Raw genomic sequence first — 21336 nt, forward strand, 5'->3', positions numbered from 1 at the left:
GTCGCAGTGCCTGGGAAGAGGCTGGTTTAAGGCCAGCTCTCCTGGGGCCAAGGGAGGCTGCGCTGCGGCGGCCTTGGCAAGCTCTTGGTGTTATTTCCAGCATTGCCGATGACACAACTGAACCTCCAGGCTCACTTTGTGCCGGCGGGCGGCGAGGGTGAGCCAGGGCGCAGGGCAGGGAGCCTCGGGGCTGCCAGCACTGACTCCTCTGCTCGCCTGCCAGGTGAAATGTGTTCAAGACGCGATTCGCACCAAGAAGAAAACATTCAATTTTCTTGGCGAGACAATCGCTCTGATCCCGTCGGTTGGGCTGTTCATCACCATGAACCCTGGCTATGCAGGACGGACAGAACTGCCTGAAAATCTAAAAGCTCTGTTCAGGTACCGGTGGGCAGACAGGTCAGGGTGCAGCCAGCAGCTGTCACAGCATTTACCTCTGCGGTAACACTCGTGTGCTACCCCCACAACGTCACCTAAGCCTTTGCTAGTGCAGACGAGGATATTTGTGTGCACCGGCAGCCCCTGTGTCAGGGAGACCTTGGCACCCCGGGAGAGCTAAGCTGCTCAGCCTGGGGAAGAGGATGCTTGGGGTGTCCGGTTGCCACCTGCAGCTAAAAATCCAATTGAGACTAAGAAAAGAAAGGTGGTCACGTGCTGGTAGGGGTGGCGTGGGGTGCTGTGGGATCTCTGGCCTTGGAGGAACTCAGACTGTGCCTGCAGAAGGCCCAGGGTGACCTGATCCAGCTGTGACATGAGCCCTGCTGGGAGGCTGGACAGGAGCCCTCCAGAGACCCAGCCAGTGAGAACTCCTGCCTGACAGCAGCAGGGAACGATTTATGTTGGAAACTCGGGTGTAAATTCCTGCTGGCTGTGGGAGGACGAGGGGCGTGTAGGCGCCCGTGCACAGCCCTGCTAACGTGCTGCTGCTCTCCTCCAGACCCTGTGCCATGGTGGTCCCCGATTTTGAACTGATCTGTGAAATCATGCTTGTTGCAGAAGGTTTCGTCAATGCTAAACTTCTAGCAAGAAAGTTCATTACTCTGTACACACTCTGCAAAGAGCTAATGTCTAAACAGGTAATTTAACAGTATTGAATGGTTCTTTAAGATGAAGGGGTTAGTTTGAATTTCAGACCTGACAGATGGTTTAAAAACCTCTCAGTAACGTGCTGACTTGCATTCTGTGTAGTTCAATGGCTGGACAAATTCCACTTCCATGCTGGTGCATCATATGGCATATTTCTGCCTTCTGGAAGAAATCAAGAAGGCCAAAAATAGAACAGAATAGATCATAGCCAGTTAAAATGAGAGCATCCAGATATTATTCATTCCAGCAGAAGTGATTTAAAAGGAAGGCAGCCAGACTGCCATTACCTCGTGGCTGACTGGGGCTTGTCTGCTGGACACCGTGTGGACAATCTGGGAGTGGGGAGGTGGGCAGGGTGCTCCTCTGCAGTGCTGTTTAACACAATTCTCTCTCACCAAAGCGGAACTGTAACACTTTGCTGCCTGTTGGCAGGACCACTACGACTGGGGTCTGCGGGCTATCAAGTCCGTGCTGGTGGTAGCGGGCTCCTTGAAGAGAGGGGACCCTGGCCACGCCGAGGACCAGATTCTGATGAGAGCTTTACGAGACTTCAACATCCCCAGGATCGTGACAGACGACTTGCCCATCTTCATGGGGCTGATTGGAGACCTGTTCCCAGCCGTGGATGTCCCCAGGAAGAGAGACCTCAACTTTGAGAAGGTGCGAGCCCAATCGCAGCACCAGCACCAGAGACATCCCGGCCCTGGCAGGGTCCAGAGGCTGAAGGTGCATTTGGCACTTCTGGGGGGTGGCTGGCTCGTCCCTGGGGTCTTGCCAAGACCGTGATGTCTGCCCGTGGTCAGCATATGCCCTCCTTCCCAGATCATTAAGCAGTCCATGCTGGAGCTGAAGCTGCAGGCAGAGGAGAGCATCGTGCTGAAGGTGGTGCAGCTGGAGGAGCTGCTGCAAGTGAGACACTCTGTCTTTGTCATCGGCAACGCCGGCTGCGGCAAGTCCCAGGTAGCGGCCAAACCATCCCCAAGGACACGGGTCCCCTCCTGCCCCAGCTGGGCACGTCCCACCACCTCTTGGCTGCACCAGAAGCAGCACCTGGGTAGGGAACAGCAGTACGGGCACGTGGGCAGGGGCTCTGTGATACCCTGCGTGCCGCGGTGCCGGCAGGGCGGTGCCAGCTGGCCGGTCTCTGGGCTCTCACAACACCCTGGCCAGGAGCTGGCTCTGCAGGCGGATGTCCAGAGCCTTCCCAGTGGCCGTCCAGGCCTGGGGGCTCTGCAGCGGGTGGAGCAAGACTCCGTGCCCCTGGCTGCGGGCAGAGGCTGCCAGAGGCTGCAGTCGCCCTCGTAGGGGCGGCGGCGGCAGCTGCACGGTTCCCCTCGCTGCAGGTGCTGAGGTCGCTCAGTAAGACGTACCAGAACATGAAGCGGAAGCCAGTCACCGTGGACCTTGACCCAAAGGCTGTGACCTGCGATGAGCTGTTCGGGGTCATTCATCCGTCCACGCGAGAGTGGAAGGACGGTGAGACACCAATGCTCGTGAGCGGTCGCTTACCCCAGGTGGGGACTGGCCCAAACCATCCTTCAGCAGCGGCTGGTGCACAGGCAATACCTTCATAAATGGGTCTCTAAACACCTTGTGCTATGGTGACGGTAGGGGAAGACCTTCCCTTGGGGCTTTTTACTGGTGTGTGAGGGAGGAGGAACGTGTTTCAGGGAAGCACCCAGTCCTGCATGGCCCCCCAGATAACGTGCCATGCACGGAAAGGACAAACCCACGTGTCTCTCTGTGGGATAGGTCTGTTCTCTTCAGTGATGCGTGACCTGGCCAACATCACACATAATGGGCCCAAGTGGATCATCCTCGATGGAGATATTGACCCCATGTGGATCGAGTCCCTGAACACGGTCATGGATGACAACAAGGTCGGTGCCATCACACCCCAGGAGCTCTGCTCACTCATTACCTCAGGTGATCAGCTTGTGTTCATGCCCAAGACCCAAGGTCAGGGCAGCCCCCCATGATGGGCCACTTCCCCCAGGTTCTCACCTTGGCCAGCAACGAGCGCATCCCCCTCAACCCCACCATGCGGCTCCTCTTTGAGATCAGCCACCTGCGGACCGCCACACCGGCGACCGTGTCCCGGGCAGGAATCCTCTACATCAACCCCACAGACCTGGGCTGGAACCCGTGAGCCTAGGGAAGGAGATGGGTGGAGTGGGATGGGATGGGACAAGATGGAATAGGTGGGATGGGATGGGGTGGGGTGGGGTGAGGTGGGACATGGTGGGGCAGGCGCTGGCCCCCTGCGCACTCGCCTGCAGCCCTGCCCATCCCTCCCACAGCGTTGTGGCCAGCTGGATTGACACCAGGACGGTGCACTCCGAGAAAGCCTACCTGACGATCTTCTTTGACAAGTACCTGCCAGTGTGCCTAGAGAAGCTCAAGTCTGGCCTCAAGCAGATCACCCCTGTCCCCGAGGTCTCAGTGGTGCAGACGGTGCTGTACCTGCTCGAGTGCCTCCTGACGCCACAGACCACCCCGCCAGACTCGCCCCGGAAGCTCTATGAGCTCTATTTCGTCTTCGCCTGTGCCTGGGCCTTCGGCGGGGCCATGTTCCAGGACGAGGTACGGCTGCGGGACCAACCGCTCAGCACCCACCTGCTCACCAGAGCCTCCTGCCCAGCGTCCTCCCTCGGCCGCATCCCTTCGGGAAATACAAAAGCCACAACATCGGCCAGCTTCTGAGTTTTTCTCTGTTTGGTTCCTCCCAGCTGGTGGATTACCGCCTGGAATTCAGCAAGTGGTGGGTGAACGAGTTTAAAGCCATCAAGTTTCCTTCTCAGGGGACAATTTTTGACTATTATATCAACCCGGAAACAAAGAAATTCATGCCCTGGACTGAAAAAGTGCCAAAATTCAAACTCGATCCCGAAGTCCCTTTACAGGTATTGCCCACAAGCTCTCTGTGTTTGTGTGTTTTGTTGGTTTATTACTCCAGGTCTTCCCCCCAGCAATGGTGGGCAAGACCCCGCGCCTGGAGCGGCGCAGGGACCCCGGCTGGCTCCTGGCTCTGCCACGCTGCCACACAGGCTGGTGGCCCCTGGCAAACCCCGCAGCTTTCTGTGGTGCTGCTTTACCCCGGGGAAACCTCAGTGAGGACTGCAAGCTGCAACTCTCTTTTTTGATTGCAGATTAACCTATGGCTTCATAGATTCTCATGAAATGATCATTGCCTAAATGCAAAAATGTACTTTAAAACTTTATTTCCACATCTTTTGAAATGCTGTCCTGAGGGAGGGGGGGTTGTGTCAAAGACGTCAGGGAAAGGGAGAGGCGCCGCGGCTGAGTGTGGCCCATGCATTGGCTGAGCAAAGACACTGGGGACGTTTTCAGGAACTCTGCTGTGTTGTTCTGGTTTAATAACTCGTTTTTCTGACAGCTCCTATTTCTGGTCAGAAAGTCTTTAGAATACCCAAGCACCTGAGACCTTTTGCTTTAGAGAGGGACCAGGTTTGTATGGAGAGAGAGCATCTTCCGTCAGACCAGCCGGCACGCTGCCCGCTGCTCTGACGGAAGATCCCGCCTCTGCCTGCAAACGTAGCCTCCAGCAGCAAGAGGCGAGCTCTGGGGACTGATGGCGCGATGTCCCCAGGCCTCCATGGTACACACGACGGAGACCGTTCGCATCCGCTACTTCATGGACCTGCTGATGGAGATGCAGAGGCCGGTGATGCTGGTGGGGAATGCAGGGACGGGAAAATCGGTCCTGATGCGGGACAAGCTGGAAGCGCTCGGTGCAGAGGAATACCTCATGCAGTCCATGCCCTTTAACTTCTACACCACCTCGGCCATGCTGCAGGGTAAGGTTGGCCCCAGCCGGCAGCCGGCCCCGCACCGGGCTGTGCCGCACGGCCCCGCGGCTCTGCCCCACTGCCCACCCACTCCTCTCACTGCAGCCCTCCTCGAGAAGCCCCTGGAGAAGAAATCGGGGAGGAACTACGGCCCGCCCGGGACCAGGAGGCTTATCTACTTCATTGACGACATGAACATGCCGGAGGTGGACAAGTACGGCACCGTGGCACCGCACACGCTCATCCGGCAGCACATGGACCACGGGCACTGGTGGGTGCCCAGCCGGCAGCTCCCACCACGGGGCCTCGGTGACCCCCTGCCTGGCAAAGATGTGCCATGGTGGCACCTCTCCCAACCCACTGGAGGACTCCAGCTGTGCCCTGCCCATGCCGTGTCCTGCGCCACGCTGCCGGCAGAGCTGAACCTCGCGTTCCTCCCCAGCCCGCTCGCTCCCAGGGCTGCGGGGAAGGCTTTGGCAGAGGAGTGGGAAAACTCCCTGCTGGCGGCTCCAGACCCCGTCCAAAGCAAACAGCCGCGCTGCCAGCGCTGGTGGGGGAAGCCCCGGCGGGGGATCCCCGTGCCTGGCAGCGCGGCATGTGGCACGGGCGGTGGGGTGGGCACTTGGGGAGGGGAAGGAAGTGATGAGTGACGGCTGCCATGGGGGCGTTTGGGGACAGGTCTGGCCACGGGGTGCGGGAAGGGCCCCACACCGCACTGCTGGGAGTGGTGCCAGGTTTGGCCGAGCACCGGGGAGATGGGGATCCCTGTGCCCAGCAGAGCTCCACCGGGCATGGCCCGATGGGAGGAACCTGTCCCTGGGGAAAGCGTCACGGTGCTGGTCCCTGCGCAGGTACGACAGGACCAAACTGACCCTGAAGGCCATCTGCAACTGCCAGTACGTGGCCTGCATGAACCCGACCGCAGGGTCCTTCACCATTGACCCCCGGCTGCAGGTACGCAGGGCCCGGGGTCTGTCCCAGCGGGTTTGCCCTCCTGGGACCACAGCCCAGAGGAGTGGGACGAGGTGAGGGACCTCACGGTGCCAGCTGGCTGCGTCAGCCCCTGCGGGGCAAAGCTCCCACCTGAATTTTTGTCCCTTGCTGCAGCGCCACTTCACCGTCTTCGCCGTGAGCTTTCCCGGCCAGGAGGCTCTGCTGACCGTGTACGGCACCATCCTGGCGCAGCACCTGGCCCTGCAGGGGATGCCGCTGGCTGTCCGGAGCCTGCAGCCCCAGCTGGCAGCAGCAGCACTGGGTGAGCCCTCGCCACACCAGGGGGTGGGAAGGCGGTGCATGCTGGCATCAGCCCTGGGGAATGAACCCGCGCCCACCAGCACCGGGAAACCCAACCGCACCACAGCCAGCCAGTGCCCTGGGAGCCCCTCACTGCACCTCCACATCACAGCACCCCTCAAAGGAAACCTCAGTTCCTCCTGTTCACATTCAAAACGCAGCATCGTGTCCCTAGAAGCTGTCAGACTAAAACCTCAGGCTCATCCTACCTACTGAAGGTCTCAGAGGGGAGAGTGAGCCAGGCTCAGGGATCCCAACGGAGGCTGCGGTGGTCTCTGGGGACCTGCCCGCCTGCTCACCCCTGTTTCCTGCCAACAGCCCTCCACCAGAAGGTTGCCTCCACCTTCTTGCCAACAGCCGTCAAGTTCCATTACCTCTTCAACCTCCGGGACCTCTCCAACATATTCCAGGTAGTGGGAAGGCTGTCTCCTCTAAAACATCCTTATTCCCTTCTTTCCTTCATCATGCATCGTTGCAGTGCATCCTTGCATCCTCCCCAATGCCAGCCTGTAAGCTCAGCTCTGAGTAGCAGTAAAAAAAACCTCGAGGACTGAGGGATTCGTGTGTTTGTCAGGGTCTGTTGTTCTCCACCCCTGAATGCCTGAAAAGTCCCGTGGACTTGGTGCGTCTCTGGCTCCACGAAGCTGAGAGGGTGTATGGAGACAAGCTCATCGGTGAAACAGATCAAAAAGGCTTCGGGAAGATGCTGGCGGACACCTGCAAAAAGTTCTTTGCTGTAAGTTGGGCTGAAAGTGAGGGAGTGCCCCAGCCCGGTGGGGCTGCGCTGCCAGGCTGAGCTCCCCGGCACAGGCTCAGCAGTGGCAGGGGCAGCGGTGCCCCCAGTGCCCCACGGCTGAGCCCCACGGCTGAGCCCCACGGCTGGCATTGCCTCTCTCAGGAACTCGGCGAAGACCTGGTGTTTGCCAAGCCCAACATCTACTGCCACTTCGCCCAGGGCATGGGGGAGCCCAAGTACCTGCCGGTGCCGAGCTGGCCGGCTCTGAACAAGCTGCTGGGGGAAGCCTTGGACAACTACAACGAGGTGAACGTGGCGATGAGCCTGGTGAGTGCCCTGCTGCGGGCATCTCCGTGCGAGGCAGCGCTTGCACCGCCGAGACACGGCTGCAGCATCACCCTTGCTCGGGTTTGAACGTTATGGGGCATTCGCTGCTTCTCCTGCTGTGGTTCAAGGTACCGAACCTTCCCCTCCTGTTTTCTTCAGGTGCTCTTCGAAGACGCGCTGGCTCATGTTTGCAGAATTAGTCGGATCTTGGAGTCTCCCCGGGGCAATGCGCTGCTGGTGGGGGTAGGAGGCAGCGGGAAGCAGAGTCTGGCACGGCTGGCAGCCTACATCAGCAATCTGGAGGTGTTTCAGATCACGCTGAAGAAAGGCTACAGCACCCCGGACCTGAAGGTGAGAGCAGCCTTCCTCCCGGCCCCGGGCCAGCGCCGCCTGCTCGTGGGACAGATCCTGCAGACACGGAGCAGTGCCGAGCCCCGCGGTGGCTCCAGTGCTGGGGCGGGCACGTGGGGCTCCGCTCTCCTCCCATCGCTGTGTCTGTGCGCCCCGTGATCCATTCAAAGGTGCTTTCTGAGCACCCACGAGTCCACCCCGAGGGGCTGCAGCATCTCCCCAGCCAGGGACAGGCAGGAGCCACTCGTGAGGGCAGGGGCGGTGCAGCCCTGGCACCTGCACTGGCACCCAGCACCTTCCCACAGGCTCCTTCCCAAAGGCACCCTCCTGGCTTCCCGGGGTGGCCAAGGGGCACCGGGCTGCACCAAACCGGTCACTTCGGAGAACAGCTCGGGGTGGGGGTTTGAAGGGGGGTGACGGTTTCTCCCTCCTGCCCCAGCTGGACCTCGCCTCCCAGTACATCAAGGTGGCCGTGAAGAACATCCCCACCGTGTTCCTGATGACGGACTCCCAGGTTGCTGAAGAATCATTCCTGGTCCTGATCAATGATTTCCTGGCGTCCGGGGAGGTGCCGGGGCTGTTTCAGGATGATGACCTGGAAAACATTATCCGTGCCATGAAGCCCCAAGTGAAGTTCCTTGGATTGGAAGGCACAAAGGAAAACTGCTGGAAATTATTTATAGAGAAAGTCAGGCATCAGTTAAAGGTGGGTGTTCGCCCAGGTGGGGTGTTTGTCCATGCTCTCGACTTGCCTAATCGGAATCCTGTTTGCAGACAGGACGCAGAAACCCACGGTCTCCTCACACAGTGGTGGGTTTGGGCGAAAGGTGTTTTCAAAGGCTCCCCAGCCCACAGCACAGCCCCAGCCCCAGGGGCAGGGCTCTTCCCACCCACATATTTACCTCTCTTGGGGCAGAGCGGGGTGAGCAGCCTCCCCAGCCACGAGCCGGCACCGGGCTGTGCTGGGCAACTCGCAGGGATGCCGCCGCAGGCAGCGCACTCAGCCGCTGGCCACAACCGCCAAAGCGGGTCCGGTGCTGGCCCCAACCCCACTGAGAGGTGCGGGTTGCACCATCACAGACCATCCCCCACGTACTGGGAAGGGGAATTAATGAGCAGGAGGCAAAGTCCTGACCTCCAGCAGAACATCAGCAGCGATGTGGAGCCCACAGCGATGCTCCTGCCACCCCGCAGGCAAGCTCGGCCCCCGGCAGCAGGGACACCCTGCTCAGCAGCGGTGCTCTGCCCCAGGTCACCCTCTGCTCTGCCCCAGGTCATCCTCTGCTTCTCGCCTGTGGGCTCGACCCTGCGGGTGCGGGCAAGGAGGTTCCCCGCCGTGGTCAACTGCACGGCCATCGACTGGTTCCACGAGTGGCCGGAGGATGCGCTCGTGTCCGTCAGCAGCAGGTTCCTGGAGGAAACAGGGGACATCGAGGTGAGCCGGGATCCTGGCTTGGTGCATGGCTCGATACACGCTGTACCTGTGCACTGCCCTCTGTCCTGGGGGGCTGGGGAAACTGGGCTGCTTTGGGGACCGACCTGCACCTCTGCCGCTCTCCTTGTTGCAATGTGCCATGGGGTGGGGGTCTGGCGTGACCCAGGGGTGCTGGGGGCAGCGAGACAGCAGTGGGGTCTGGGGTAAGCTCACAGCCAGCTCCAGGGTCAGAGCCTGCAGCCCCACACTGTGCAGGTGGTGACGAACATTTCCTCATTTCCCCTTTGTCCTTAAAACACCACCACAAGTAACAGCCTGGAAACAGCAGCTTTTCCCCAGCACAGCCCAGGTTAACCTGAGGGGTTAGAGCCAGGGAAATCAGAGCTGGGCTTAAGACCAGCGTCATTAGTGCCGTGATCACCTGCGTTTCTCAGCCACGCATTGTACCTTGTACTGTTTAACAAAAACTGGCACTTTGCCTCCCAGCCTCTGTGGCTGGACATGGAACCAACGCTGCGGGGCTCTGTCCTGCCCCAGCGTTCCACTGCGTCCACGCGGCGCAGCGGCTCACCATGCTCCTGGCAGCGCGGCTCATTGTCTGTGCTCCTCGTGCAGCCCGAGGTCAAGGTCTCCATCAGCCAGTTCATGTCCTACGTCCACACAAGCGTTAAGGAGATGTCCAAGACCTACCTGGACATGGAGAGACGCTATAACTACACCACGCCAAAGACCTTTCTTGAGCAGATAAAGCTCTACCAAAACCTACTGTCGAAAAAACAGAGCGAGCTCACTGCCAAAATCGAGAAGCTGGAGAAGGGGCTGACGAAGCTCCAGAGCACGACATCCCAGGTACCCGCGCGCAGCATCGCTTCTGCACCACACCCGCTGCGGGTCCAACGCAGGGGGGCGAGAGGAGGCGCGTCCCCGCAGGGCGGTCGTGGTGGCCACAAGGTCCCTGAGCCGTACCAAGGCACTGCCAGGGCTCAGCAGGATCAGCCCTCTGACCCTTTCCGTTTCTCTCCCTGTCAAGGTGGATGACCTGAAAGCCAAGCTGGCGGTCCAGGAGGCCGAGGTGATGCAGAAGCGTGGGGACGCAGCTAAACTGATCCATGTGGTGGGCATCGAGATGGAGAAGGTCAGCAGGGAGAAAGCCATTGCTGATGAGGAGGAGCTGAAGGTCCAGGCCATCAACACGGTGCGTGGCGCTGAGCTGGTGCCCACCACGCCGGGGCCCAACATGGGACGGGGCAGCACGAGCTCCGTCAGCTCTGGCTTATCGCTCTGTCCCGTCCCCTCACCTCCCCAGAACGTGGCCGAGAAGCAGCGAGCCTGCGAGACCGGCCTGGCAAAGGCAGAGCCGGCGCTCCTACATGCCCAGGAGGCCCTCAACACGCTGAACAAGGTGGGCAGCGCCTCGGTGGGAAGGCGGTCCCCGGCTGGTGCTGGTGATGCTCAGCAGCCCTGCGGTCCCTTCCCAGAACAACCTGACAGAGCTGAAGTCCTTCGAGTCCCCGCCCCAAGCGGTGGTGAACGTGATGGCAGCCGTGATGGTTCTGACGGCCCCCAGGGGCAAGATACCGAAGGACAAGAGCTGGAAGGCAGCAAAAGTCATGATGAGAAAAGTAGACACATTCCTTGACAACTTGAAGAGGTTTGACAAGGAGCACATCCCCGAGGCCTGTCTCAAGGAGTTTCAGTGAGTCCGTGGCCGGTTCCCACCCCCTTCCTGGCCCCGTGCCGCCGGGCTGCCCAGGGCAGGGCACCCAGGAGAGACCCTCACCCGGCGGGGCAGGAGCAGGATCCAGGCTTTTGCTCTGCTCTCCCACCCTGTTGCCCATCATCAGCCCGAGTCCCGGGAGGAGTGGGACAGGGCTGCCAGCAGCCGCAGCACGGTGCCATAGCACGGTGTGTTCTCCCGTTCCAGGCCCTACCAGTCAGATCCCAGCTTTGATCCAGAGTTCATCATGCCGAAGTCAATAGCCGCCGCAGGGCTGTGCTCCTGGTGCCTAAACATCGTTCGCTTCTACGAGGTGTTCTGCGAGGTGGAGCCCAAGAGGCAGGCGCTGGAGGAGGCCAACGCCGACCTGGTGGAGGCACAAGAAAAACTCAGTCATGTTAAGAAGAAAATTGCCGTAAGTGTGTGGCCAGAGGAGGCCACTGTTTGCCTTGGCTGGCGCCCGCCACAACCCCACCAGCCACCGGCAATTCGGCTGAGGGTCACGGCCAGAAGCCAAAAACAATCAAGAAAGATTCTTATAATTCACATAAGCCAGAGCCCAGGTGCAAGAGCTGCGTCACCATGACAGGGGCTGCTGCAAAGCCACTTGGGGTCTGCAGAGCTCTCCCCTGGCCTGGCAGCTCATCACAGCAGCGCTCTGTGTGGGAGGTAACAAGACATGGTGTCGTCTTTTCAAGGGCCTGAACGCCAACTTGGCAGCTCTCACTGCAGAATTTGAGAAAGCTACAGTTGAAAAAATCAAATGTCAGCAGGAGGCTGATGCAACCAACAGAGTCATCACGTTGGCAAACAGGTACCGTGTGAACGCTGGCTCCAGAAGCACTGGGACTGTCTGCTGCTCCCTGCCATGGCCTGGCGACAATGGCACGGGGATCAGGGAAGCATCAGAGCCCCCCATACCCTCCCTAAATTAAAAAATCCTGAGTATGAATTGGGACAGAAATTTGGGAAGGGGGCAATGCAGCCATAGAGCCGCACACCTCGGGTGAGGGCAGCCACCGCCTGAGCAGAGCTGGGTTAATCCCAAAGGTGTTTGGTGACAGCTGCCCACCCTGGGACATCATGGCCAAGCCCCCCAACCCCACACAGTGCCGGGAATGGCAGCACCACAGCAGCCACCCTCTCCTCTGACCCCCCCAGGCTCATCAGGGGCCTGGCATCCGAAAACATCCGCTGGGCTGAGTCAGTGGAGAAGCTCCGAGAGCAGGAGAAGATGCTGTGCGGAGACGTGCTGCTGGTCTCCGCCTTCGTGTCCTACGTTGGCTACTTCACCAAGAAGTACAGGGCCGAGCTGCTGGAGAAGCACTGGATCCCCTTCCTGAGCGGGCTGGCGGTGAGTGGCCACAGGTCCCATCCCGGGGGGCTTGGGACTCCTTCCTCCCATGCCCGCTGGCACCCAGGGGCTCCCACTCCTCTGCAGCCAGGCGCCCAACAGCCCCTCCCTGGCAGGTGCCCATCCCCGTCACCCCAGGGCTGGACCCCCTCAGCCTCCTCACCGACGCCGCTGACGTGGCTGCCTGGAGCAACCAGGGGCTGCCCAGTGACCGCACATCCATCGAGAATGCCACCATCCTCTGCAACACCCAGCGGTGGCCCCTGGTCGTGGACACCCAGCTCCAGGGCATCAGGTGGATCAAGAACAAATACGGGGAGGAGCTGCGGGCCATCCGCCTGGGCCAGAAGAGGTGGGTCAGGTGCTGTGGGGCAGCCGCGGGCTTGGGCTGGAACAGGCCCCCCTTCCCCTGCCCCTGGAGGGGCGCTGCGAGCCAGGGCACCCACATCCCCCCATCAGACTCGGGACAACTCATTCCCGGCGCTGTGTGGGGTTGGGGGGGCTTGGCCATGATGCCCCAGGGTGGGTGGCCATCACCAAACACCCGAGGGCAGCAGCGCTGACAGGGCACCCGACATGTCCACGGGCTCTGCAGGGGCTGGGGCATTCGCCCAAGCTCCCCGCAGCCCCCCGCAGCGGACGCTCGCCCGACACTGCACCTCCCTCCCCTCTCGGCCACAGCTACCTGGACACCATCGAGCAGGCGGTTGCCGAAGGACAGACGCTGCTGATCGAGGACATCGGCGAGACGATGGAGCCAGTGCTGGATCACCTGCTAGGCAGGAACACCACCAGGAAGGGCAGGTCAGCACACCCTGTTCTCTGGCGCCAAGGAGCTTCACCTGCTCTGAGCCACCACTGCTGCCCTAAAATACCAATTTCTGCCCCTTTGCATGTCAGCAGCTGGGGCCTGATCCTTCCCCTGGCCTCTGGCCACATCCCCCAGTTTTCTCCAGTATTTCCTGGTGGGGACACTTGTAGTTGATGGGACGGTTTGGACCATTCCAGTCTGCAGAGTCCAGTTCACTTAGTGATTTAGGAAGAGCGTGTTCCCTGGCCCCCTGCAGCGAGGTGTGATAAACTGGGAGGGTCCTTTTGGCGGGCACAGAAGCTCTTCCATGATGGGGCTTTTGCCGAGAATCCCCTGCCCCACCTCCCCCACCCCACTGGGCGCTGCCAGCCCCGCTGCAGGCAGTGCTGCCTTCCCCAGATGCCACCAACCTTCCTGGCCATGTCCCCAGGTCTGGTCCTCCGGGACTGCGGGGATGGGGCTCTGGGGCTGCTGGCGAGGCAGCCGCACCACTCTCCCCGTGGATCGTGGCACGGCGCCTGCACGGAGCATCAGCCCAGAAGCCGTCCGAGCGCTGCAGGCAGGGCAGCCGCCAGCCCCGTCTGCTCCTCCAGCCGTTGCGCTGCCGGGGCTCCTTCGGCACGTCTGCCCTTGCTGCTCCTCTCCCCAGCCACAGAAACACAGCTCGAGCGGCCGGGAACAGCACAAGGGTCGAGGGCTTCTGCCTGTGATGAGTTCCTGCCAAGCGCACATAATCTGTTTAATTAACTGAGCAGATACATCAGGATAGGAGATAAAGAAGTGGAATATCACCCGCGCTTCCGCCTGATTCTGCACACCAAGTATTCCAACCCTCACTACAAGCCAGAGGTGCAGGCTCAGTGCACCCTGATCAACTTCTTGGTGACCCGGGAGGGACTGGAGGACCAGCTTCTGGCTGCTGTGGTGGCCAAAGAGCGTCCGGACCTGGAGACCCTGAAGGTATGAACCCGGCTGCCGGCCGGACGGTAGCAGAGAGTGGCCCAGGGGAGCTGCGGTGACTTTACTGGGAGGGAGCACTGAGATCTCACCTCCCTGGGCTCGCTGTTGTTTATTGAGAGCCGAGCGAGTCCTGATCACAGCCTGCCGTCTGGGTGGGCAATTGTGGGTCCCATTGCCTGGCACTGCCACGGGCATGCTGGCCGCTTCACCCCGCGGTGACAGCACATCCCAGGAGGGGCCACGTCTACCCTCCTCTTGCATCGGTCCTTTGGTGACAGCGTGAAAAACACAGCTGGTTCCTCAGAGACCGGTAGCGATAGCGACCTCAGTATGTCGCCTGGGCTGCGTTTGTAAAGGGAGAATTTGTAATTAGTAGAAGACAAAGCCAGCAGAACCGCTGCTGGTCTGCAGCCTGTTGCATGCAGTTCATCAGGGAGCACCTAGTGTGAGTCACGGCGACCGATGCCAGGGTGTCACCAGAGTCTCTTGAATGACACGCGTCTCTCCGGGGCGCTGGTGTTGTAGGTAAGCCTCACAAAGAGCCAGAACGAGTTCAAGATCAGGCTGAAGGAGCTGGAGGACTCCCTGCTGGCCCGGCTGTCGGCTGCCACGGGGCAGTTCCCGGAGGACACGGCGCTGGTGGAGAACCTGGAAACGACAAAGCGCACGGCCATGGAAATTGAGGAAAAAGTAAGCGAGCTGCCCCGGCGCTGGTGCTGCAGTGCCACGGGCAGCGGGAGAGCTCTCCCGGACCACGCCGGGCACGTGGTGCTCAGCAGGAGGCTGCGTGCTGGCTTTGGCACATGCCAGGATGATGGATAACACCGACCCTTGTGCGTGTCAAGGTGAAAGAAGCTAAAGCCACCGAAGTCCAAATCAATGTCACTAGAGAAAACTACAGGCCAGTGGCAGAGCGAGCATCCCTGCTGTACTTCATCCTGAGTGACCTCAGCAAGATCAACCCCATGTACCAGTTCTCTCTCAAGGTAGGCGTGGAGCAGGAGGGAATTGGTTTGCACGGGCAGGACAGGTTCTGGGGGGGGGTCTCGGAGATTCGGTGTTTCAGCATTTGTGCTGCTAACAAAACCCCCAGCAGCCTGGGCACTGAGCTGCCTGCCTGCTCTTCCTCAGGCATTCCACAGGGTCTTCGAGAAAGCCATGCAGTGCACGACCCCCGACGACGACATCAAGCAAAGAGTGATCAACCTGACAGATGAGATCACCTACTCAGTCTATACGTACACCGCACGGGGACTCTTTGAGAGGGACAAACTCATTTTCCTGGCCCAGATTGCCTTTCAGGTAAATGCGTGCGAGTCTGTGGGTCTTCTGTTTAATGCTGAACGGCAGTTTACATGGGTTTGGCTGGGTTGTGCTCTTCTGTGCTGCTGCCGGGTGCTCGGTAGCTTCTCGCCTGGAGCACGGCCCCTGGCGCCAAGGCCCTGTGCACCGCAGTGGTCGTGACACTGCACTCTCGACTTGCCAGGTCCTGGCAATCAAGAGAGAAGTGAACCCGGCAGAGCTGGACTTTCTTCTGCGCTTCCCTTCCAAGGCCATCGTCGCGTCCCCCGTGGACTTTCTGCAGCCCCAGAGCTGGGGTGGCATCAAGGTTGGTCTGCACAGTCACCGGCTGTGCCGAGGCAATGCCAGCACGGCCCCCAGTGCAGGGGGTCCGGGGTTACCTGTGGCACTCAGGAGGGTCCACAAAACCCTGTCCCCTGCGGCTGGTGAGACCCAGCACATCCCAGCCCCCAGCGGTGCTGTGGGACGGCAGCGCAGGGGTCCGCACTCAGCCCTGCAGCAGGCGGTGGGGTCAGCCGTTCCGCTGACCGAGACCACCCCTCCCACCTGCTCCTGGGGGCAGGAGGGGGCAGCTGGCGCAGTTGTGTCTCGGCAGTTTTGGACTGTCAGTGTCCGCCCTGTGCCCGGCTCCTCGCCCGTGAGCTCGGGGGTGTCCGAGCGATGCCCTGCCGGCTGACACACAGCACCCTCGTTTCACCGGGCACCCTTGGCACGCCAGGGCTGCCCCTGGGACTCCCAGCGCAGCCGTGCCCAGCGGAGGGCAGGCCTGGCAGCCTGCCTGGGCCAGCAGAGCAGGGCTGCGGGACCCCTCAGGGCACAGCTGTGGCACAGCGCCGCTCCATGGGGAGCCCCCGGCGTGGGGGTCCCTGAGGGCGAGCAGAGCCCAGGAGTGATTTAGCCCTTCTCTGTGGGACCTGAAGGTGCTCTCGGAAATGGAAGCGTTCAAGAACTTGGACAGGGACATCGAGGGCTCGGCAAAGCGATGGAAGAGGTTTGTGGAGTCCGAGGCGCCGGAGAAGGAGGTTTTCCCTAAGGAGTGGAAGAACAAGTCAGCCCTGCAGAAGCTGTGCATGCTGCGGTGCCTGCGGCCCGACAGGATGACCTATGCCATCAGGTGTGCCAGTGGCCTCCCGGGGTGTGTGGCACAGCGCTCTCCCGGCAAGAGCCCGGCGGCGCCATCGCGCCAGCTGCGCCCGGTGACCACATTTGTTCCCAACTCACACTACGGTTTTATTTTTCTGTAGGAACTTTGTGGAAGAGAAGATGGGGAGCAAGTATGTGGAAGGAAAGAGCGTTGAGCTCGCCAAGGTGTACGAGGAGAGCAGCCCCTCCATGCCCCTGTTCTTCATTCTCTCCCCTGGCATCGACCCGCTGAAAGACGTGGAGGCCCTGGGTGAGCCCCTGCCCCCTCCTCGGCTGGCACCAGCCCCCGGTGGCTGTTGGTTTGAGCAGCAAAGGGCCAGAGCGGCACGGATGCGTCTTCAGACAAATACAAATGAAAAAAGCGTCTCACGCCGTGGCGGTTTCCTCCCCTCCCCAGGCAGAAAGCTGAACTTCACCATCGACAATGGGAGGATCCACAACGTGTTGCTGGGGCAGGGCCAGGAGGCCATGGCCGAGCGGGCCCTGGAGGTGGCGGCTGCGCAGGGGCACTGGGTCATCCTGCAGGTGGGTGGGGGGCACTGGGGCGCACGGCAGGGCGCGCAGCTCTGCCAGCCACCAGAGGCGGCTCAGTGTCCTCAGGCTCCCCCAGCCTCAAGCGTCCCCATCGACGCCGAGGTGGGATCTGGGCTGGCTGAACCTCGGGGAGTGCCGGCGGCTGCTCTGCTCCCTGCCGTCCCGGTGCACTCGCAGTCACGAGCGGTCTTGGTGCTCAGCCCACGCAGCGGCCGGGTTCCGGCTTGTCCACGGCAGGGTCAGCAGCACAGCACCGTGCCACCTCGAGCAGGGGCAGTGGGAAGGGGGCAAGGAGGGGACACGAGGGGAACAGGGGAAGGCAGGGGGCAGCCTGAGCAGCCCAGGAGGGGTTCCTGTTGCAGAACATCCACCTGGTGGCCCGGTGGCTGGACACACTGGAGAAGATGATGGAGCAGCACAGTGTGGGCAGCCACGCCAACTACCGGGTGTTCATGAGTGCCGAGGCAGCCCCCAGCCCCGAGGCACACATCATCCCGCAGGGGCTGCTGGAAAACGCCATCAAGATCACCAGCGAGCCACCAACGGGCATGCACGCCAACCTGCACAAGGCCCTGGCCCTCTTCACCGAGGTACCCCCCTCCTCCCCCGCGCTGTGCCCAGCCGGGTCCCTTCCACCACTTTGAGTCAGCATGTCCAGCTCACCCGAGGCTGAGCATCTTGGGGGGGGGGCACTGCCGACACGGACGCTGCATCAGGAGCAGCCTAGCCCCAGGCACGTCCTCCTGGGGGTGCCCAGAGCCCCCACTTGTCAGGACATGAGTTAGGGGTAACCAGAGCTGCCTGAGGGCTCCCGAGGCAGGGAGGGTGCTGAATTACCGGTGCCTTTCCCAAGGGCGAATGTTGAGCTGCTGCAGTGCGGTGCCATGAACAAGCTGCCTCGACTGTCGGGGGCGGGGGGTGGGATTCCTAATTTTTTTATAGACAAGTAAGTGCAAAAATTAACCAACCAGCAAATCTTTAAAAAATAATTTTATGCTTGGGTTTTTGTGGGGTTTTTTTTAAACAACCTACCTTCAGTTCTCCTTTGCCATCATCCGTCAGTTTTCCTCACCAGAGGGACGGCTGACAGGCATATTCGCTCATTCCCTTCCAAACCCGGTCTCCTTTCCATCCCGCTGCAGGACACACTGGAGATGTGCAGCAAGGAAGTCGAGTTCAAATGCGTCTTGTTTGCGCTCTGCTACTTCCACGCGGCGGTGGCCGAGCGGCGCAAGTTCGGCGCTCAGGGCTGGAACAGGTCTTACCCCTTCAACAGCGGGGACCTGACCATATCGATTAACGTCCTCTACAACTACCTGGAGGCCAACCCCAAGGTAAGGGGCTGACAAGGTGACCCTACCTCGGCACAAGGCACACTATGACCATCAACCTTTTTTAAAGAATTCATCATTTTGCTGCACAAACGCCTTCTCTCGAGGCGGCGCAGCACTGGCAGCAGTTCCTCCCCTCCTCCCGGGGAGCTGCCTGCACGCTCCGGCAGGCGAAGGCACAACTGGGAGGGAGGGGCCGCGTAGCACCGGGCTGTGACCAGTGCCTGCTCCAGCTCACGCCTCGGCGCTTTGTTGGGTTGGTTTTTTAATCACTTTCCACCTCAAGGGCAGAGCCCGCCTGAGGATGATGGCGCAATCAGGAGGATTGAGGTCTCGCCCTCAGGACAGCGGCCCCTCAGTGGGGTGCAGGGGACTCATCAGGGGGCATGTGGCAAGCCCCTGGTGAGCCTCTCCTTGCAGGTACCATGGGACGATCTCCGGTACCTCTTCGGCGAAATCATGTACGGGGGGCACATCACAGACAACTGGGACCGCCGGCTGTGTCGGACCTACCTGAGCGAGTACCTCTGTGCGGAGATGCTGGAGGGAGAGGTGTACTTAGCGCCGGGGTTTTTGATCCCTCCCAGCCTGGATTACAAGGTAAGAAAGATTGACTTTGCAATGTGCTGCGGAAAACCACGGCTCTGGATGAACGCGCACTAGTCAGAGCTCCCTCGCGCCAACCAAGGGGGAATAGAGGGAAAAAACAACCTTTTCAATCCCATGGCAATGTGCAGAATCGCTGCAAAATAATTCCTGTGGCTGGGGTGGTAAGGGAAAAACTTGGGTAAGATGTGAGCAAAAAAGCATCTTGAACAAGCCAGGACGGCGAGCTGGGAAGCTCTGCCGCCAAAAAGCAATGACGTATTTTCAAAGACAAAGCACCGAGCGCTGAACTAACACCAGCGCCTGCCCTGCGCTTAGGGGTACCACGAGTACATCGACCACAACCTGCCACCCGAGAGCCCCTACCTGTACGGCCTCCACCCCAACGCGGAGATCAGCTCCCTGACCCTCACTTCGGACAGGCTCCTTCGGACCGTTTTGGAAATGCAGCCCAAAGAATCAGAGGGCGGAGGAGGCTCAGGTGGCTCCCGAGAGGAAAAGGCAAGTGAAGCTCTGCCCTACACAACAGGAGGGGACGGGGCGGGGAAGATATGTGGGGCTCACACACACGGGGCAGAAGAAGTTGTCATAACAACTGGTTTTATCAGTGCACGAGAGCAGAGACCTGACTCCGGCCCAGCAGCTTACGCCACGAACATATTCCCTGCAGGTGAAGTCGGTCCTAGACGAGATCATCGAGAGGCTACCGGAGCCCTTCTGCATGGCGGAGATCATGGCGAAAGGGGTGGCCAGGACCCCGTATGTTGTAGTTGCCTTCCAGGAATGTGAAAGAATGAACACCCTGACCCGGGAGATCAGGCGCTCTCTGCAGGAGCTGGACCTGGGGCTGAAGGTATGGCGCCAGCAGCGGCCTGGCGAGCGCCTCTCCCTGCCAAACTCTGCCCGCGATCCGCCCGTGGCTGCTGCTGGCTCGACCCTGCCCGGTGCAAAGTGGTGGCGGTGCCGCTAGGCATGGCCAGGCGGTACCAGCCCCTGCCTCGGGAGGGGGCAGAGACCAAACACTTCCCTCAGCCTTGCTTTCCTCGGCTCAAACTGCTCAGACTTTCCTCTTTTTCCAAGGGAGAGCTGACGATGACACCGGCCATGGAGGAGCTGGCCAACGCTCTCTTCTACAGCCAAGTTCCTGAGTCCTGGAGCCGTTACGCCTACCCCTCTCTCCTTGGCTTGGGAGCCTGGTACGCAGACCTGCTCCTTCGGATTTCGGTGAGCAGATTCCGTGTGAAAGTTACAGCTTAGGGAGCAGGCAGACACAACAGAAGACCAGGAATCACCTCCACCAGGGCACAGTGGTTAACTGGTTTATTGTTCAATGTTAATTTAAGCAGCCTGAAGTACCCGAAATGGCCCGTTACCCCAAGAACGAGAGCAGCAGTTTGGGAAGGGTTCACCGTTAGAGCAGATCACTGTTTCAAAAGAATATTAGCTAACCCCATCGTAACTTCGTATGTCTCAGAAGAAAAAAAAATACTTAATAAAACCATCTATTTAAAGTGTGGCTTTGTTAAAAAAAATAATAGTAGCATTTACTGCAATCCAAACGAACAGTTTAGGTTTCATTGCTGCAGTGGCATCTGCTCTTTACTCCTCACAGACCACCTCCATCCTCATCTCCCCTCGGGAAGATAACGTGAAGCTCGTGTTAGGCGCAGCGAAGCATCAGCTCTGCCACATCGTACCTCGAAGCAGTACTCTGCTGCTCAACGGCCACGCTCCCCTCTGAAGTACTCTGCTGGTTTTATTTTCCAGGAGCTGGAAGTCTGGACGACAGACTTCGTGCTGCCTGCAACAGTGTGGCTGGCAGGATTCTTCAACCCCCAGTCCTTCCTCACTGCTATCATGCAGTCCACGGCCAGAAAGAACGAGTGGCCACTAGACGAGATGTGTCTTTCAGTGGAAGTGACCAAGAAAAACCGCGAGGATATAACAGCTCCACCCAGAGAAGGCTCCTATGTGCATGGATTGTTCATGGAAGGTAAGAAGACTGCACCTTCTACAGGGTACTTCAGACAGGGAGAGAGCCCAGCTCAGCCTTGGAAACGCTGGCAAACAGCGCGGGTGTTGGCACTCGCTGGCTCCTCCGGGACCGTGGAGCTTTTGCAGAGGCTCCGAGCCCGGAGCCTTCATTCCGTGCTCACATCAGACACGCCAGCCGAGGGCAGCACCTGCCCAGTTACCAGCAGAGTTCCACAAACCAGCAACTGGGGCTATTTTGGAAATTCAGGCTGCCTATCACGAGCCTGAGGACTGGGCTGTCTGAAGCTGCGTGGTTGTAGTGAATAAATACATTAACTCCTATTTGATGTGCGCGTAAGACAGATCAGGGAACTCAGAACCTAAATACTGCTAAAAACCGAGGGGGAACGAGATGGCAGCAGCAGCAGAGTACCACAGGGGTCCGTCCGCTTAAACTAAGAGCACAGACCACCTCGCACAGCTTCTCGTGGTTCCCACCACGGCCAAGCTCCGCCTTCAGCTACACAACCTTCACACAGACCGTGCTGAAGGGACAAGCGGGGACAG

The 21336-nt window shown here is 60.0% G+C and overlaps 1 protein-coding gene across 1 annotated transcript in view; it reads left to right on the forward strand.

Moving 5' to 3' along the window:
* The window catches only part of DNAH17 (dynein axonemal heavy chain 17), a 40686-nt gene that overhangs the window by 18754 nt on the left and 596 nt on the right, over positions 1-21336 (forward strand). Inside the window, exons 37-79 of the mRNA XM_086473845.1 lie at positions 224-381; positions 938-1076; positions 1519-1746; positions 1909-2046; positions 2430-2562; positions 2839-2966; positions 3083-3231; positions 3387-3669; positions 3816-3989; positions 4697-4904; positions 5001-5166; positions 5747-5849; positions 6003-6150; positions 6507-6598; positions 6763-6924; positions 7087-7251; positions 7411-7602; positions 8042-8308; positions 8876-9037; positions 9653-9886; positions 10068-10232; positions 10344-10439; positions 10516-10733; positions 10962-11169; positions 11453-11568; positions 11916-12108; positions 12225-12460; positions 12790-12912; positions 13675-13879; positions 14405-14569; positions 14725-14865; positions 15011-15181; positions 15366-15488; positions 16102-16295; positions 16426-16574; positions 16722-16849; positions 17221-17448; positions 18001-18192; positions 18610-18789; positions 19114-19296; positions 19466-19648; positions 19876-20019; positions 20563-20788. Coding sequence (XP_086329971.1) covers positions 224-381; positions 938-1076; positions 1519-1746; positions 1909-2046; positions 2430-2562; positions 2839-2966; positions 3083-3231; positions 3387-3669; positions 3816-3989; positions 4697-4904; positions 5001-5166; positions 5747-5849; positions 6003-6150; positions 6507-6598; positions 6763-6924; positions 7087-7251; positions 7411-7602; positions 8042-8308; positions 8876-9037; positions 9653-9886; positions 10068-10232; positions 10344-10439; positions 10516-10733; positions 10962-11169; positions 11453-11568; positions 11916-12108; positions 12225-12460; positions 12790-12912; positions 13675-13879; positions 14405-14569; positions 14725-14865; positions 15011-15181; positions 15366-15488; positions 16102-16295; positions 16426-16574; positions 16722-16849; positions 17221-17448; positions 18001-18192; positions 18610-18789; positions 19114-19296; positions 19466-19648; positions 19876-20019; positions 20563-20788 — 7396 coding nt within the window. The remainder of the gene's footprint in view (positions 1-223; positions 382-937; positions 1077-1518; positions 1747-1908; positions 2047-2429; positions 2563-2838; positions 2967-3082; positions 3232-3386; positions 3670-3815; positions 3990-4696; positions 4905-5000; positions 5167-5746; positions 5850-6002; positions 6151-6506; positions 6599-6762; positions 6925-7086; positions 7252-7410; positions 7603-8041; positions 8309-8875; positions 9038-9652; positions 9887-10067; positions 10233-10343; positions 10440-10515; positions 10734-10961; positions 11170-11452; positions 11569-11915; positions 12109-12224; positions 12461-12789; positions 12913-13674; positions 13880-14404; positions 14570-14724; positions 14866-15010; positions 15182-15365; positions 15489-16101; positions 16296-16425; positions 16575-16721; positions 16850-17220; positions 17449-18000; positions 18193-18609; positions 18790-19113; positions 19297-19465; positions 19649-19875; positions 20020-20562; positions 20789-21336) is intronic.

The sequence above is a fragment of the Leptosomus discolor genome, chromosome 15, assembly GCF_034619465.1.
Source record: "Leptosomus discolor isolate bLepDis1 chromosome 15, bLepDis1.hap2, whole genome shotgun sequence".
Classification (NCBI taxonomy): domain Eukaryota; kingdom Metazoa; phylum Chordata; class Aves; order Leptosomiformes; family Leptosomidae; genus Leptosomus; species Leptosomus discolor.